The 13863-nt window shown below is 51.7% G+C and overlaps 1 protein-coding gene across 2 annotated transcripts in view; it reads left to right on the top strand.

Moving 5' to 3' along the window:
• LAMA5 (laminin subunit alpha 5) overlaps positions 1-13863 on the top strand; it is a 97084-nt gene that overhangs the window by 61969 nt on the left and 21252 nt on the right. The window contains exons 16-34 of one of the 2 annotated variants that reach the window (XM_080403662.1): positions 146-283; positions 462-514; positions 714-813; positions 1292-1344; positions 1747-1852; positions 2573-2672; positions 2870-3026; positions 5147-5276; positions 7693-7835; positions 7937-8043; positions 8782-8935; positions 9266-9426; positions 9985-10093; positions 10613-10710; positions 11248-11449; positions 11850-11976; positions 12170-12309; positions 13061-13176; positions 13460-13671. In XM_080403662.1, the coding sequence (XP_080259788.1) occupies positions 146-283; positions 462-514; positions 714-813; positions 1292-1344; positions 1747-1852; positions 2573-2672; positions 2870-3026; positions 5147-5276; positions 7693-7835; positions 7937-8043; positions 8782-8935; positions 9266-9426; positions 9985-10093; positions 10613-10710; positions 11248-11449; positions 11850-11976; positions 12170-12309; positions 13061-13176; positions 13460-13671 (2406 nt within the window). Of the gene's footprint in view, positions 1-145; positions 284-461; positions 515-713; positions 814-1291; positions 1345-1746; positions 1853-2572; positions 2673-2869; positions 3027-4720; positions 4860-5146; positions 5277-7692; positions 7836-7936; positions 8044-8781; positions 8936-9265; positions 9427-9984; positions 10094-10612; positions 10711-11247; positions 11450-11849; positions 11977-12169; positions 12310-13060; positions 13177-13459; positions 13672-13863 lie in introns of both variants that reach the window. The other variant, XM_080403661.1, reaches the window with a different exon arrangement.

Below are 13863 nucleotides of genomic sequence, written 5' to 3'. Positions count from 1 at the left end.
TGTGTATGTTATTTATAACCCATGTTTCTGGCTGCTTTGATGGTGGTGAAGGTCAGACAGACAAAAGAGGTTGCTGGTGGGAAGCCTTGAATGCAGGAGTCCCTGTGCCCTGCAGCTCCAGCAGTTGCTCTCCCCTCTTTTGCAGCTTGCCAGTGCTCCCGGGAGGGCTCTCTGCACAGCACCTGCGACCAGGAAACAGGGCAGTGCAGCTGCCGGCCCAAAGTGACAGGACTGCGCTGTGATAGCTGCGTGCCAGGCGCCTATGGATTTCCGCACTGCGAAGGTAGCCCCCTTTCTCTGTTGGGGGGGACTCTGGTGCCTTGGGGACACAGTGGTGTGCTGCCGCTAAATGGGCTTTTCATCCCCCAAGAGCTTTGCAAGGGAAGAAATAACCCCCTTTAGGAAGAGCCAGGATGTGAGCTATCTCTTTATAAATTCATCCTTGTGCCTCTCTTTTCTAGTGGGCTCCTGTAACCCAGCAGGGTTGGTGACAGCAGATCCCTCGCTGGCCCCGGTGAGTATCAACTGAACCCACCGGCCCCTGCGGGATTTTTGTGTGATTTTGCATGATCCCCTTTTTCTCACATTGGGCCAAGTCCTTCCTTAAGCTCAGCCTGAACGCAGTCATTACCTATGCCAGAGTAGCAGACACCATGTTCAGCTACTGTGCTGCAAATTCTCACCTGCTCTTTTCTCCCCTTCCCTTTCCCCAGGGCTCCTGTGCATGTCGGGCATACGTTGAAGGCCCAGCTTGTGACAGATGCAAACCCTTATACTGGAACCTGACTCCAGAGAACCCCTATGGCTGCCTGAGTAAGGAAATGGCATTTGCACAGCCCCCAGAAGTCCCCTTCCTGCTGTGATGCTGCAGGACCCAAACCCAAGCCAGTGGGGACAACCACTACTGGTGGAGTGATGGCTTTCCTTCCGTTTTCATCCTCTAGTGGCATGTCAAAACCCGAGTGGTCTGGGTAACCTTCACTTGGAGCAGGGAAATGCTGGAGCCTGGAGCTTTTTGCTGGGATGAAACACAGGGTTTTTAGTCCTCCTTGCAAACTTTGCACACTTAATTTTTCATGGCCAAACGTGCAGAAAAGGTAGTTGGGTCCTCTACAGTAACTGTCTGAAATGAAACGTGTGTCCTTGTGCAGCACTACCTTTTATGTGACCAGTTCCCAGCTCCTCTTATCCCAGCCAGTGTCCTCTGGTGTGGTGGGTTCTGTCCCCCATAGGGCTTCTTCTCAGGGGCTGACTGATCTTCCAGATTTCTTGTTCATTTCCCTCTCTCCAGGCTGCAAGTGTGATACCAAGGGCACCATGAGCAGAATCGCAGAGTGCCAGCAGGTGGGTTTGCTCCTCTCTGCTTGCAGGCACCTCTGACCACATGCTATGCTGGGAGTGTTTCAGCTCCATCTCTCCAAGCAGCTGCTGGAGAGGCCCGTCCTGACACTGAGCTCTCAAAGGTTGCACCACAGTCTGGGCTTGCATGAGAACGTAGGATTAAGACCTGTCATAAATTAGGCACCTAAGTATTTCTGGGTCTGGCCCAGGATGTGTGGATTTTTGTTTGCCTCCATTGTTGGGTAATTTAACTTATCTGGCCCACCCACGCACAGGAAGCCGTGTAGAGCAAGAAACTCAAAATGCTTCTCCAATGTCTCAGAGTAGGATGCAAATAAATGAGAAATGGACTAGGCACGACGAGCAGCAGGAGGGAACAAACTTCCATGCTTGCTTCTCTCCTAGGGTGACGGGCAGTGTTTCTGCAAGCCGAACATCTGTGGCCAGTTCTGCTTGACGTGCAAAGATGGCTACTTCAATATGGAGAATGCAAATTACTTTGGCTGCCAAGGTGAGCCCCCCTTCATGATGTGTTGGGTGAATGGGGGGGCCACAAGAGCTGACCCTGGAGCAGGCAGCTCTGCCTATACCAAGTGACTGTTGGCCTTGGAGGGAAGGGGTGAGAGATCTCCCGCCTCTTGCTTTTGACCCAGACCCAGAGCAGGGGCCGGGTGTTGCTGTGGATCTGGAGACCCAAGTTCCTGCTTTTGCCACCATTGGACAGAGGTCCATCAGACTGGGGAATGAAAGGCCAGGAAAGGTGCCCCCTTGAGTGCCAGAAACTGGCATGCTTTAGCTGCTGGCTATGTCCTTGCAGCTCTACCCCTTCCTCCTGTTGGGAACAGGTGGGCATGGACTTGTGGGGTTTGCTGCTCTCCATCATGCCCATGGGAAGAGGTAAAAGAGAAGGTCGGGCCACTTTCAGCCAGCCCATGCAGTCCTGGCAGGGCTGGGAAGAGGGAGCAAGGCTGCTGCTGGCAGCAGGGATGCGGCGCCCAGCCATGAGGGCTTGCAGACCTTGTTCCTCCCGCAGCCGTCAGCCGCCTGGAAATAGCTCAGCGCTGAGCTGGAAGAGGAGCTGATCCAAGTGGGGCTGGGGCCAATATGAAAACGGATACAATGGAATAAAAATAGTGGCCCCAGCCTCCCTGCCTGCTGGGGCGTGCCTTTGATTAGTGACCAGGAGTTTGTTAGTGTGGTGGGAATGTAAACAAGCGCTTCCTGCCCACAGGCTGCCGATGCGACGTCGGTGGGTCCTTGGGTCCATCCTGTGAGGAGCGGAGCGGAGCCTGTCGCTGCCGGCAGAGCACACGTGGCCCCACCTGCACCCAGTAAGCTGCTAGCAGGAGATGCACCTTGGAGTGCACTGCCTCCCGTTCACTCCCTTGGGGATGGTGTCCTCTGCCACCACAGATGGGTGCCTTATCATCTGGGCTGCTGCCACATCAGCCACGTGCCTGGCGGGGGTGTCCTCTTGCCTCCCTCTCCAGATAGCCCAGCAGGTAATGGTGCTCCTTCTCTTCCACAGACCTGCGCGGGACCATTATTTCCCTGACCTTCACCACTTGAAATTTGAGCTGGAGGAAGGCACCACGCCGGCTGGCCGGGCTGTGCGCTTCGGCTACAACCCCCTGGAGTTTGAGGGCTTCAGCTGGCGAGGATACGCACAGATGTCCTCCATCCAGGTATGCCTGGTGTCTCCATCCCAGTGCAGCTCCCCCTGGGGAGGATGCAGCTGATGGAGGACCGACGTGCTTTTGGCACACATCTTTCACCCCAAGTGCTTCTCAAACCCCCGAAGTCACATGATGGCCAACATAAACAGCACAGTATATATATAGCCTGTTTGCACAGATATTTCCTGTAGCGCTGGGGACGGCAGAGATTGATGAGGGGAAAGGTCCTAAACTGGGAATTTCCTGACATCCTGATCCATTTAGACAAAGGTGGTAGCTTGGTGATTACTTACAGGGATGTCTATAAACACTGTCTCTGGGTTTCCTTATGGCTCTTTCATCTGATTCTGCTCTTTCCTGCAACTCTCTGTGTAACCTTCCCTCCCTTTTCCAAAAATAAACTGGCTCCTTCTTAGCTGCCGTGTTCAGCTTGAACCTCTTGTTACCGTTCTGCCTCTGCTCTTGCCATTAGCTGGTTTGCTGTAACGATGGTTTATGCTATTTGGGAGTCATCTAAGCCCTAGAAGTGAAGCTGTTTCATCTGTTGACCCTTTTTTCTCTTTGGTGGATTCTTCTTCTGCATGGCCCCTGTGGAAGTGTCACCTGTGTTTGTGTTTGGGGATGGGGTGCAGGGCAGTGATTCCCTGACAGTCTTGTTCTATGTAAGATGCTTCTTACTGTGGTGCATGTACTTGCAGTTTTTACTTTTTCATGCTTAGGTAAAATAACAGAGGGGCCAAATGCCTTAGCCATTTCCCATTGAATCTGTAGGTAGGAGCTAAGCAATGAGGTCCTGCGGGCTCCCTTGAGAAAACCCCAGCCTTAAAGCTTAGGGATGGAGCTCATGCTCAAGCTCATGGCTTTTGTTTTGCGTCTAGTGTTGGTGTTTGAGATAGAAATAGGCCTTGAATAGGGGCTAGCACATGGCTTTCTGCTGGCAGGTCTCGCCTGTAGTTTGCTCTCTGCAAGATCCTTCTACTCTTTCTAACTGGAGCTTTGAAGAACACAACACCCTCGTTAGGAGTCTCCCCCAGCAGACCCCAGCTTTGCCCTGTAGGCAGGAGCGTATTTAAGGAGACGCTTAGATCTGTTTGAAATGGGTCAGCCTTAAGCAACTCCTTAACTGGGGTCTTGCTAGTGTCCAGGCAGGCAGAGGGCTGATGCACCCATCAGTGGCACACTCCATTAGCACCACTAGTCCTTAGGATTGCAGTTTCCCAAGGGTGAGGCACCAGCTCAATTTGCAGCCTCCTCTGTAGGCATCTGAGCAGAGCCCTGTAAACACAAGGGCAGGCGCTTCAGCATTTGGTACCCGCTGGCTGGTGATGGCACACTAAGCCCAAAAGCAACATGCTGATAACAAAAGCAAGAACTTCTTAAAACCTTTCCTCTGGCCTGGTGTGTGCCTCAGGATAGCCTTTCCACCCTGCTGTGCCACAGCATCTTCCAGATGTGGTCAGAGCCTTTCCACCCCCTTCCCGCAGGCAGATTGTTCCCTTGGTGGCTGGTCACAAAAGGGACAGCATCGCGAGGCGCCCATGCCGTGACTGTGCAGTAGGGCCAGTGTGCTTATCTCCTCCTTGCGCTGTGGCATGTTGCTTTGGGAGCAGTGAGCCGAGCAGCTGCGCTTGGGCTGGTAGCTGTCGGCGGTGGAGGTAATTGAAGGTGTGCTCTGCTTCTCTCCCCTTTCTCTCTCCCACCAGCCCAAGGTAGTGGTGACTCTCAATGTGACCTCCCCCGACCTCTTCCGCCTCGTCTTCCGCTACGTCAGCCGGGGGCCCGCCAGTGTGGAAGGGAGGGTCTCGGTCGTTGAGGAAGGAAAGTTTAATGTTTGTGGCAACTGTAAGTGCATTTTTCACTTCTAGACTAACTCAGAGCATCCCATGCTGCAACACTGCTCCTCTGCCCCTTCTCCTGCCCCAGGTGTGCCCGTCCCAGGTGTGCCCATCCCAAGTGTGCCCGTCTCAGGTGGCCAGCCAGAGCTGTGCCATGGGATGGCGAGGGAGGGGGAAGAGAGGCAGGCAGGCAGGTAGGCAGGCAGGCGGGTAAGGCTCTTCCGCAGAGCGGGTGGGCGGTCAGGAGGTGGCCCCCAGTGATGTGTGCCCCGTGTGCTTTTTTGCTTTTTACAGAATAAAATCAGAGTCACTGTAGACGTGAAGGAGGCAGAGCTCTATCTGTTCCATGTCATCCTGAGGTATATTAATTCAGGAGGGGCCACTGTGTATGGCAAAATTACAGCTTATCAGCCACGAAGGAGAGGTAAGGATCACAGACCGCTCTGCTTCCCTGCACCATCGCCACTTCCTCCCCATCCCAGGCAACCTTCTGCATCATCCTTTCCAGAAGACACTTTTCATATGGCTTTACCCATTAGTCCTGCCCTTCCAACTGAAAGGCTGATTTGAGGTTGTAGCCTGCTTTGTTTAACAAAGCAGCAGCAAGCTGGGCCTCAGTCCTGGGGCTGTGCGCTGGAGTGTTATCAGCCAGGCTGATGTGAGATAAGGCTGTTGTACCATTTGAAAGAACTTTTCCAGCTTGGAACAAGATCACCACAGTGCCCCAGGCAGAAATGAGCTGAGTTTCCGCAAAACCAGAATGGGCCAAGTGCTGGGAACTGAATGCAAGCTTTGGCAGCCGGAGGTGTTTTTATTTCGCAGGTGCCCTCATGTGGCAGTCCTGCCCTTGCCTTGCACTTCTCCCACCTTCTCCCAAACCAGGCTGCTGGCATCACACGTGCTGTGGGGTTTGGAAGTGGTGTGGAATTGCGTGTGTTACACAGGCATTGCACTCTGGTGCAATGTCTTCTCATCAAGCCATGAGCTACTGGAGAAGAGGAAGAGCCACCAGAAGATGGCTGAACAAGCCTAGAGAACTGGACAACAAATATTCTGGGAATCAATATGAGCAAATCTGCATGGGGACAGACCTGAGGCCATGCAAGTTCCCTAGTCAGTGGTTGGCTGATTGATTTTGCTCCTTCTGATGCTATAGCCACATCATCCTGCTGAAGCTCTTCCTCCAGACCATATGTGCACAGCACAAGGCTGTGGGCACCAGCTAATTTATTAGTATGTGGAGTTCTCTCCTCTGCCTTCAATTGACATAGAAGGTGTTTTGCCTTTGAATGTAGTATGCAAGGTTTGAATTGCCAAGATATTACTATCCTACTTTTTTTAGAGGAGAAAAAGAGCTTGTTATTTTTATGGCCAGTCATACTATGCAGCAGGAACACAAGAGAAGCATGAGTCATCCTTATGCTTTAGGTTCCCACCAAAGGTCAGGAAGTATTTCATCTGTCCTATCCAGCAGCAGAGCTTATTTCCCTTAGAATGTGCTTTCCTCCTTGCTCAGAAGCAGCATTTGATTTTTCTAGTGCTGAAGGCAAGCTGCCAGACTGATGCACCAACAATGGGAGGGCAACTTCCTTGACAGGCCAGACTGGCTCCAAAAATGCTGAGCTACCCTCTGCCTGGCTGGAATGGGCTTCACATGGTAAAAGAAAGCAGCCTGGAAAGGAAATAAGTTCGAGGATGTGGATTGCAAAAAGGGAAGCGTTTTCCGAGTATGTGATTTTCAGACCGGTTTCTCCTGCCCCACATCCAGAAGCCATCTCAGTTTGAGTTGTGTATCGTCTCAAAGGGATGAGAAGCTTCAGCTTGTCAAGGGATCTACCCCATTGCCTGTTCAGGGAAATCCCTTCATTCTTTGCATCTTCACCTCTGCTTCCCATCTGAGAAAACAGGGGCTTGGCCTCAGCTGATGCCAGGCATGTGGCAGAGCTAGCACACATGGGAAGGGGCTGACCCATCCCGACAGTAGTACAAGCCCTTGCTTTAGCTTCTGGCCCTCTGCATTATGCCTTGATGTCAGTGTACCACACCAGGATAGTCAGTGTGCCATTCCCCACTTCCCTCTTTCATCTCATGTGCTTGCCATGCAGCCATACTCGGTGAATCCCTCTCACCCGTCCTCTTGAAAATACTCCTGAGACTGCTAGACAGGCAGACAGTCTGCTTCTAGGTGCTGTATCATTCTTGCATCTAAAGTTAATGAATTCAAAGGTTGTGGAACTGTGTCAGCTGAGCCAAGGAAACATTCAACAGCAGCAGGATCAGGCCTTAAACCTGTTCTGTCCTGTCAGTTAAAATTAATGTCTAAATCTTGGGTGCAGAATCTGTGGCTGGCAAGAAAGGCAGGAGCACAGCTTGGGGATCTGAGAATTTGCCAGAAGACAGGTATCTCACCTGTGGAGCTGGGGTCAGAATATCCCTAAGGAAGAACATAACTGGGCAATTCTTTTTGTCTGTCTCAGAATAAATTCTTCACAGATTAATTCTTTCCTTCTCTAGCTGCCAAAACGCTCCTTGGCATGCAATACTCCATGCTTTGCAGGCTAGGGATGCAGAGCACACTGTGAGAGCTGTGGATTAGCATTAAGGTTTGCGGTGATTTTTCTTTTTTTTCTCCCATTAAGCTACTGAGCAGATTCAGAGTGGATGTCTCTGTTACAGGACACTGTGGGATTGCGGTGCCTCTCCCATGGCAGCGCTGAGAAAGCAGAAGCCCGGGACTTCCCAGCACACTGCAGAGCTGCTTCCCTGAGTGTAGCCTCCAATTTGCAGCCCCAGGTTTTCCGTCCCAGTCCTTTCACAGCCTCTCATCCCTCCCGCTCCAGGTACAGAGCAGACCAAGCAGATTGTCTTTGCTCCTAGCACGGAGCCAGCCTTCGTCACCGTCCCCCAGAACAGCTTTGGGGAGCCCTTCGTACTCAACCCCAACACCTGGTCTCTGGTTGTTGAAGCAGAGGGTGTGCTGCTGGTAAGGACCAGCCCCTGTGCTCCATACACCACAGGGGGCTTCAGCAACTCCTTGGGGGCAAGTGTCCCAAACGTAACCAACTCTCCTGTCTCTCCTCCTAGGACTATCTGGTTTTGCTGCCCAGCTCATACTATGAAGCACCAATACTGCAGCTAAAGGTTACAGAGCCATGTACCTACCAGCCAGCCCCTGAACAAGCCACCCAGAAGTAAGGATCTCCATGTCTTCATGCTGTGTGGGACCTACTCAGCTCTGCTTGGCCTGGGGTTAAAAAATATTTACAGTCCACACGCTGTGAGGGTCTGGATGCAGTAAACTGTTTGGTGGAGCACTTTGCTGTCATTCATAAAGCTTGCCAAACCTGGAAAGCTAACACATAGATCTCCTCATCCATGGCACAGGCAGTCTGTGTGTTCTCAAGGACTCTGGAGGACCAACTCACCCAGTAAGACCATAGCGCTCTCCTCTGCTAGGCTGGGTTCCCAGTGCCAGGTGGGAACTGTATGTCAATCAATAGCTCTGGAAAATGGCTACAATGAGTTAGGTCTTTCTGGACTATTTAAAATGGATGGGTGGAGTCTGCTAGTGCTTAGAGCATCTCTGCATCTGTTTGCTCTGTGCAGGACCTCTCTGGCCATGTCGGCAAGAAGGCTGGTTGGGTTCTGGGCACCAGTTGTCCCCTCCACTGTAGCAGTGGTCCCCAGCATAAAGCACACTGCAAGAGGAGAAGCTTTTTGTTGTTACTGCCCTCACTGGTCCTATAAAATTATTCTCATTGAACTCATTGTTCCACACTAACCAGAGATGCTCCTTTGGGCAGTGGAGCCCTCATGTTAAACCAAAGCCTTTTGCAAATCTTGCTGGGATCAAGCTGCTTGGGTGCTTTTGACTCTTAAAATTGTGATGTAACAACTGTACTTTGCAATTATTTTCTTAATGTTTTTAGCTGCCTCTTGTATAAGTACCTGTCTGTGGACAGCTTCCCTGCTGTGTCAGGGGTGGATGCGGTGTGCAGGCTGGACAACCGGTTACCCAGATTGTGTCCCACAGAGCAGCTCACCCCCTCCCATCCCCGGATGGCAACATGCAGCGGTAGTGATGTGAGTGGCACTTCTGTTTCATCCCTCGCATGGGCACTGCAGCACTCATCCCTCTGCTCCCACCATCTGGTGCTTTAGATGCACCCGGGCAGGTTACCAGGAGGGCTTTGACCCGTGAACACCCCACTGTTGCCCCTGAGCCTTGCAGCTGTGTGCTTGCATGCCCTATTGTTCAAGGCACATGCAAAGGGTTTGCAAGGATGTGGTAAGAGTTGTCGCATTGTCCCCTCAGCTGCAGACGAGGCTGGTTTGTAACGCGGGCATCCTGCACTTGCTCACTTCATGGAGTGGGACAGGAGACCCTCACTCAGTCACCTCTCTGTCCTCCAGGTGGAAGTCCAGCTGTCCCTGCCTATTGCTCAGCCTGGGAAATACGTGCTGGTGGTGGAGTACGCCAACACCAATGCTTTGCAGATGGTGGGCATTGCTGTGACCTCACCGCACTTAGCCATGCAGCAGGGCACGTTCATCTTCTACCCCTGTGTCTACAGGTATGGTGAGATGGAGAAAGGGTTCGGTCCTCCTCTGACATGGCAAAGACAGGCTGCCCCTACTTGAGCTTCTTCTGCTTTATCACATGAACAAAGCAGTGCCCTAGTGTTGTACATCTAGGCTGTGTATATCCAAACTCCTTCTAGCTGGACATGGATTTTAGTGACTGGCCATCCCTGGGAAATATGTACCTGTGCCAGCATAGTGCTCCAATGCCTCTGCCAGGAGATAATCTGTTGCTTCCATTTGCTGCTAGCTACATTGGTAGGGGCCTTGATGGAGGGAATGGCCTACAGGCAGGTTTATTGGAGCTGTTGGTGCAAGTCAGACCCTGTCCTGTGCTGTAGAAGTGTCCGACTTCAGACTGCAACCTTTGCAATAGGAAACAAGTGTCTGGGGTGTCCTTGGGAAACTTAACTCTTCTGACTTGCCAGAAAAGACGTGAAAAGATTTACAGGGACTTTGTGTAAATACCTTCAGGACATATAGCCGGCAAGACAAGAAATGGGTCATGACCTTACTCAAGGCTGGCTTCAAAATCTGTGTTTCTCTTACAGTTTCCTTTGTCGAGGGATTGCTGTGGATTCCCAGAGCCGTATGGCAATTTTTGAACTTACCTCAGAGGCCACCATTCGCTTCACCTCTGATCTGGCTGACTTCTTCCTGGTAAGGCTCCCCACAAGGGCAGCTCTGCTGGCTGGTTGCAAGGAGGAGAGGCTGGAGTGGTGCCTAGACTGCAGAGGGGTTTTCTAATTTCTTTGGACTACATGTTAGAACTTAGTCGATGTCATGAGCAGTCCAGGGTGGAGAATGTGTTCAGTGGTGTGTTTTGAAGTAGAACATGGGACTGGGATTTGGGACACAGTGAGAAGTTGCTCTTTGCAGAGGGAGCTCTGCAGCAGTGTGGCAGTGCCTCTTCCTGTTTTACCTTGAAGGCATTCACAGTTGCTTAGCCAAAGACAGAAGAATCCCATAACTATGTGGAGCTCCTAAATGCCTTAGGGCTTGTGCCAAGGAAGAAGGGGCAGTAAAGAGAGGCGTTGACCTGCCATGCATTAGCTGAAGTGTCTGATAAGGAGGTATTTTGTGTGGTCAGCCTGATTGCTGGTAGGCACAGAATCAGCTGCAGGCTCCCAGTGGCAGAGGTTGTCATGTAACCAAGCGTCTCTCTTTCACATATGGCAGCACAAAGTGTACCTCATACCCGCTGTGCAGTTCACCATGGAGTTCATAGAGCCAAGGGTGCATTGCATCAGCGTCCATGGCATGTTCTCATCCAACAGGTAAATATCTTGGGTCCCTCAGGGTTTTAGCATGGATGTCGCTGTTTCCAAAAGCAGTTGCTTCCCCCCCTTCCCACAGGTTTGGAGCCTTTTGAGTTCTTGACACAGTAGAAAGAAATCTGTGGCTGAGGTGAAGTGCCTTGCCTGTGTCCACCGTGCAGGCAGCAATGGAGTAAGGACTGGAAGTCAGGCTGCTGGTCCTTTATCTGAACACCCCACTGCCTCCTGTGGCAGTCCAAGTGTCATCCTGAATAATAGGCTTTCCTGTGCTTGCTCGCACACAGTGAGAGACGTTTGCTGTATCCCAATTTTTGATGCTGCTTTGGATAAATATTTGCACAGGAATTAGCCTGCACAATGTTCCTGTTCCTCCTGAGCCCAGATCTGAGAGCCACAGGGGTCCCGGTAGAAAGCTCTCCCTTGACAGGCACACTTTGTAATCTGCTAGGTGTTGCAGGGCATGCTTCTCCTGCCAGGACTCCATAGTATCTCTCTGTCCTTGGAGGTCTTACATCCTGTTTTGTCCTTGTTTTGCAGCAGCTCCTGTGTTCCCTCAAGGTTCCTGAAGCTTTCTCAGTCAATCATTTTGGAGGGGGCTCAGGCTCTGCCCATTGCCCCTGATGTCCCCCTGGCTCAGGCTGTTCATGTGGCTTCAGCTGGGGTCCCAGTAGAGCCTGCGCCTCGGCCTCCCACGGCAATGGACCCCACTGCAGAGCTCATCCTCCTGCAACCACCACAGGTAGCGGCATGGGTGTGGGTTGGGACAGTTTGCTGGTGCTGTGACACTGGACACCTGGGGCAGGGAGAAGTTTTCCTTCTCTATTGAGTAGTTTCAGCAATTAGCAATTTAGCAATTGGCATTTTCAGAATTTAATCTGGACTTTAAACTTGTTCCTGAGGACTCTCCTGTCTTAGCTCCATCTAACCCTGCTTGGTTCTCCAGAAAAGCTTTGCAGGTGGCACCTGCAAAGTTAGAGGGGAGAGTGTTGAGGCACTGGGGGTTGATTTGCCAAAAGTCTCAAGACGCGACAGTCATGCAGTAAGAGTAAAAATTTGTGCAATAAGAAAAAAATATCCCAGCTGTGAGTACAGGTGTCAGATGTCGGGTTTTGTCTCTTTGTTCTTCTGTTTTGGGCCAGGCTGCTGTTGTGTTTAACAGCCAGATCCAGACACTGGGACGCTATGCTTTCGTCCTACACTACTACCAGCCCAACCATCCCACCTTCCCTGTGGAAGTGTTAATCAACGGTGGGCGTATCTGGCAAGGTGAGAAGAGTGGGGATCTGGGGGAAGTTATTGGCTGGCAGAAGCCCTGGGAAGTGTTTCATACCGGAGGATAACCGCAGGTTCTGCAAGGATCGCAATGATGAAGCGAGACCGACTCCTCTCTTCCAAATTGGGAGGGTGTAATGGGGACTGCAAGGCAAATGTGGGACCAATACATTTGTTGTCTTTTCAGGTCAGACCAATGCTAATTTCTGCCCACATGGCTATGGATGCCGGAGCCTGGTACTTTCTGAAGACCAGATTATCCTGGATATTACTGATAACGATCTGACTGTGGTTGTTCGAGTGCCAGAGGGCAAGCAGCTGTGGCTGGTGAGCCTCTCTCCAGGAAGCTCCCAGGGCATGCTAGACCAGGCTCCAGCAGGGGTGGAGCTTGTCCTTGGATTTTTGTCACTGTGTGATTGCAGGAAAGTTTCCCAATTTTGAGTTTCTGAACTACCCGAGAAAGTTGCAATCTCTAACCTCAGTGGTATAGAACTGAGGGCAGAATTCATAGACAGCATCTGTATATGACAGTTATCCTTCACTGTGTGATTTTGATACCAAAACAAGGCAGAAATTGAAGCTGTTGCTTTGCGTACGTAGCTTGTGATAATCCAGAATAAACCTTATTCCTGCCCCGACAATATTTTGCACCTGCATTGCATTGTTTGTTCAGGCAGGTCTTATCATGGGAGCAGGAAGCACTTGTTATCCTCAGGCAACAGGACTAGCACATTGACCAAAATTTGGATAAATGGCTGAAAGACAGAACTGGCACCCAGGTGCCTTCATGTCTAGAAGTTTAAGACAGTGGCTGCCTGCCTCTCTGCTGAAACACAGCCAATGCTGCCCTTTCGGGGTATTCTGCCTTTTTTAACTCCAGTGAGTGTGGGCTGCTCCCAATAGAGAGGTGACCCCTGGTCTGTCCAGTACTTGGGTACTTCGTGTGTCATGTTCTGTCCCAGCAAGTGATGAGCTGATGAGAAGTGAAGGGTGCATTTGGACTTCTGAAAGAGCTAGTTTGAACTGCATCTGGCTCAGCTAAAGAGCTTGGCTCACCCATCTTGTCCTTGCTTTGCAGGATTACATCCTTGTGGTGCCTGAGGACAGCTATAGTTCTCAGTACCTGCAGGAGGAACCCCTGGACAAATCCTATGATTTCATCAGCAGCTGTGGCATCAACAGCTTCTACATCAAGTGAGACACTAGGCTTTGGGTGGCTGCTTTGCTGTCCATGGGCTGCACACTCCTCAGGGAGCAAAAACCCCATTCCTTTCATGTATGGCAGGGGAGGGATCTGATTAAGGCTTTCCTTATCTAATGGCCAAGCCTTTGGGTATTTGGGGGATCTCAGCATCTTGGGGTAATCCCTCCCACTAACTCAGTACCCATTGCTGCAGGATATCCTGCTGGATTTTGGGGTGGGGGGGAGGCTGGGGGGGGTTTACAGCACAGTGACTCCTCCTGCCTTCCCCTGCAGCCCCAGCACATCGTCAAGGTTCTGCCATGACTCTGCCATCTCCCTCTCCCTCTTCTACAACAACGGGGCGCAGCCGTGCCGATGCCACGAGGCAGGCGCAAGGAGCAGCCAGTGTGAGCCCTTCGGCGGGCAGTGTCCCTGCAAGTCCAACGTCATCGGGCGAGAGTGCTCCCGCTGTGCCACTGGCTACTGGGGCTTCCCCAACTGTAGGCGTGAGTTGTCCCATCTCCCGCTCCGCATTCCCAGCACTTGCTGGTTTGCCTCCTACGGGGCTGAGGCTGGCTTGGGAAATGGTTGCATTTTCCAGCCCTGTAATGGCTCTGCTTGCATGAAAACAGCCCGGCTGCCTGCAGAGCAGTTGAGCTCTGCATCTGTTGCCTTGTGCTCTCCTTGGGCTGCCTGGG

The sequence above is a fragment of the Falco punctatus genome, assembly GCF_963210335.1.
Source record: "Falco punctatus genome assembly, chromosome: 10".
NCBI lineage: Eukaryota > Metazoa > Chordata > Aves > Falconiformes > Falconidae > Falco > Falco punctatus.
The sequence above is the reverse complement of the archived record's forward strand: the minus strand, read 5'-3'. Positions and strand labels throughout refer to the sequence as shown.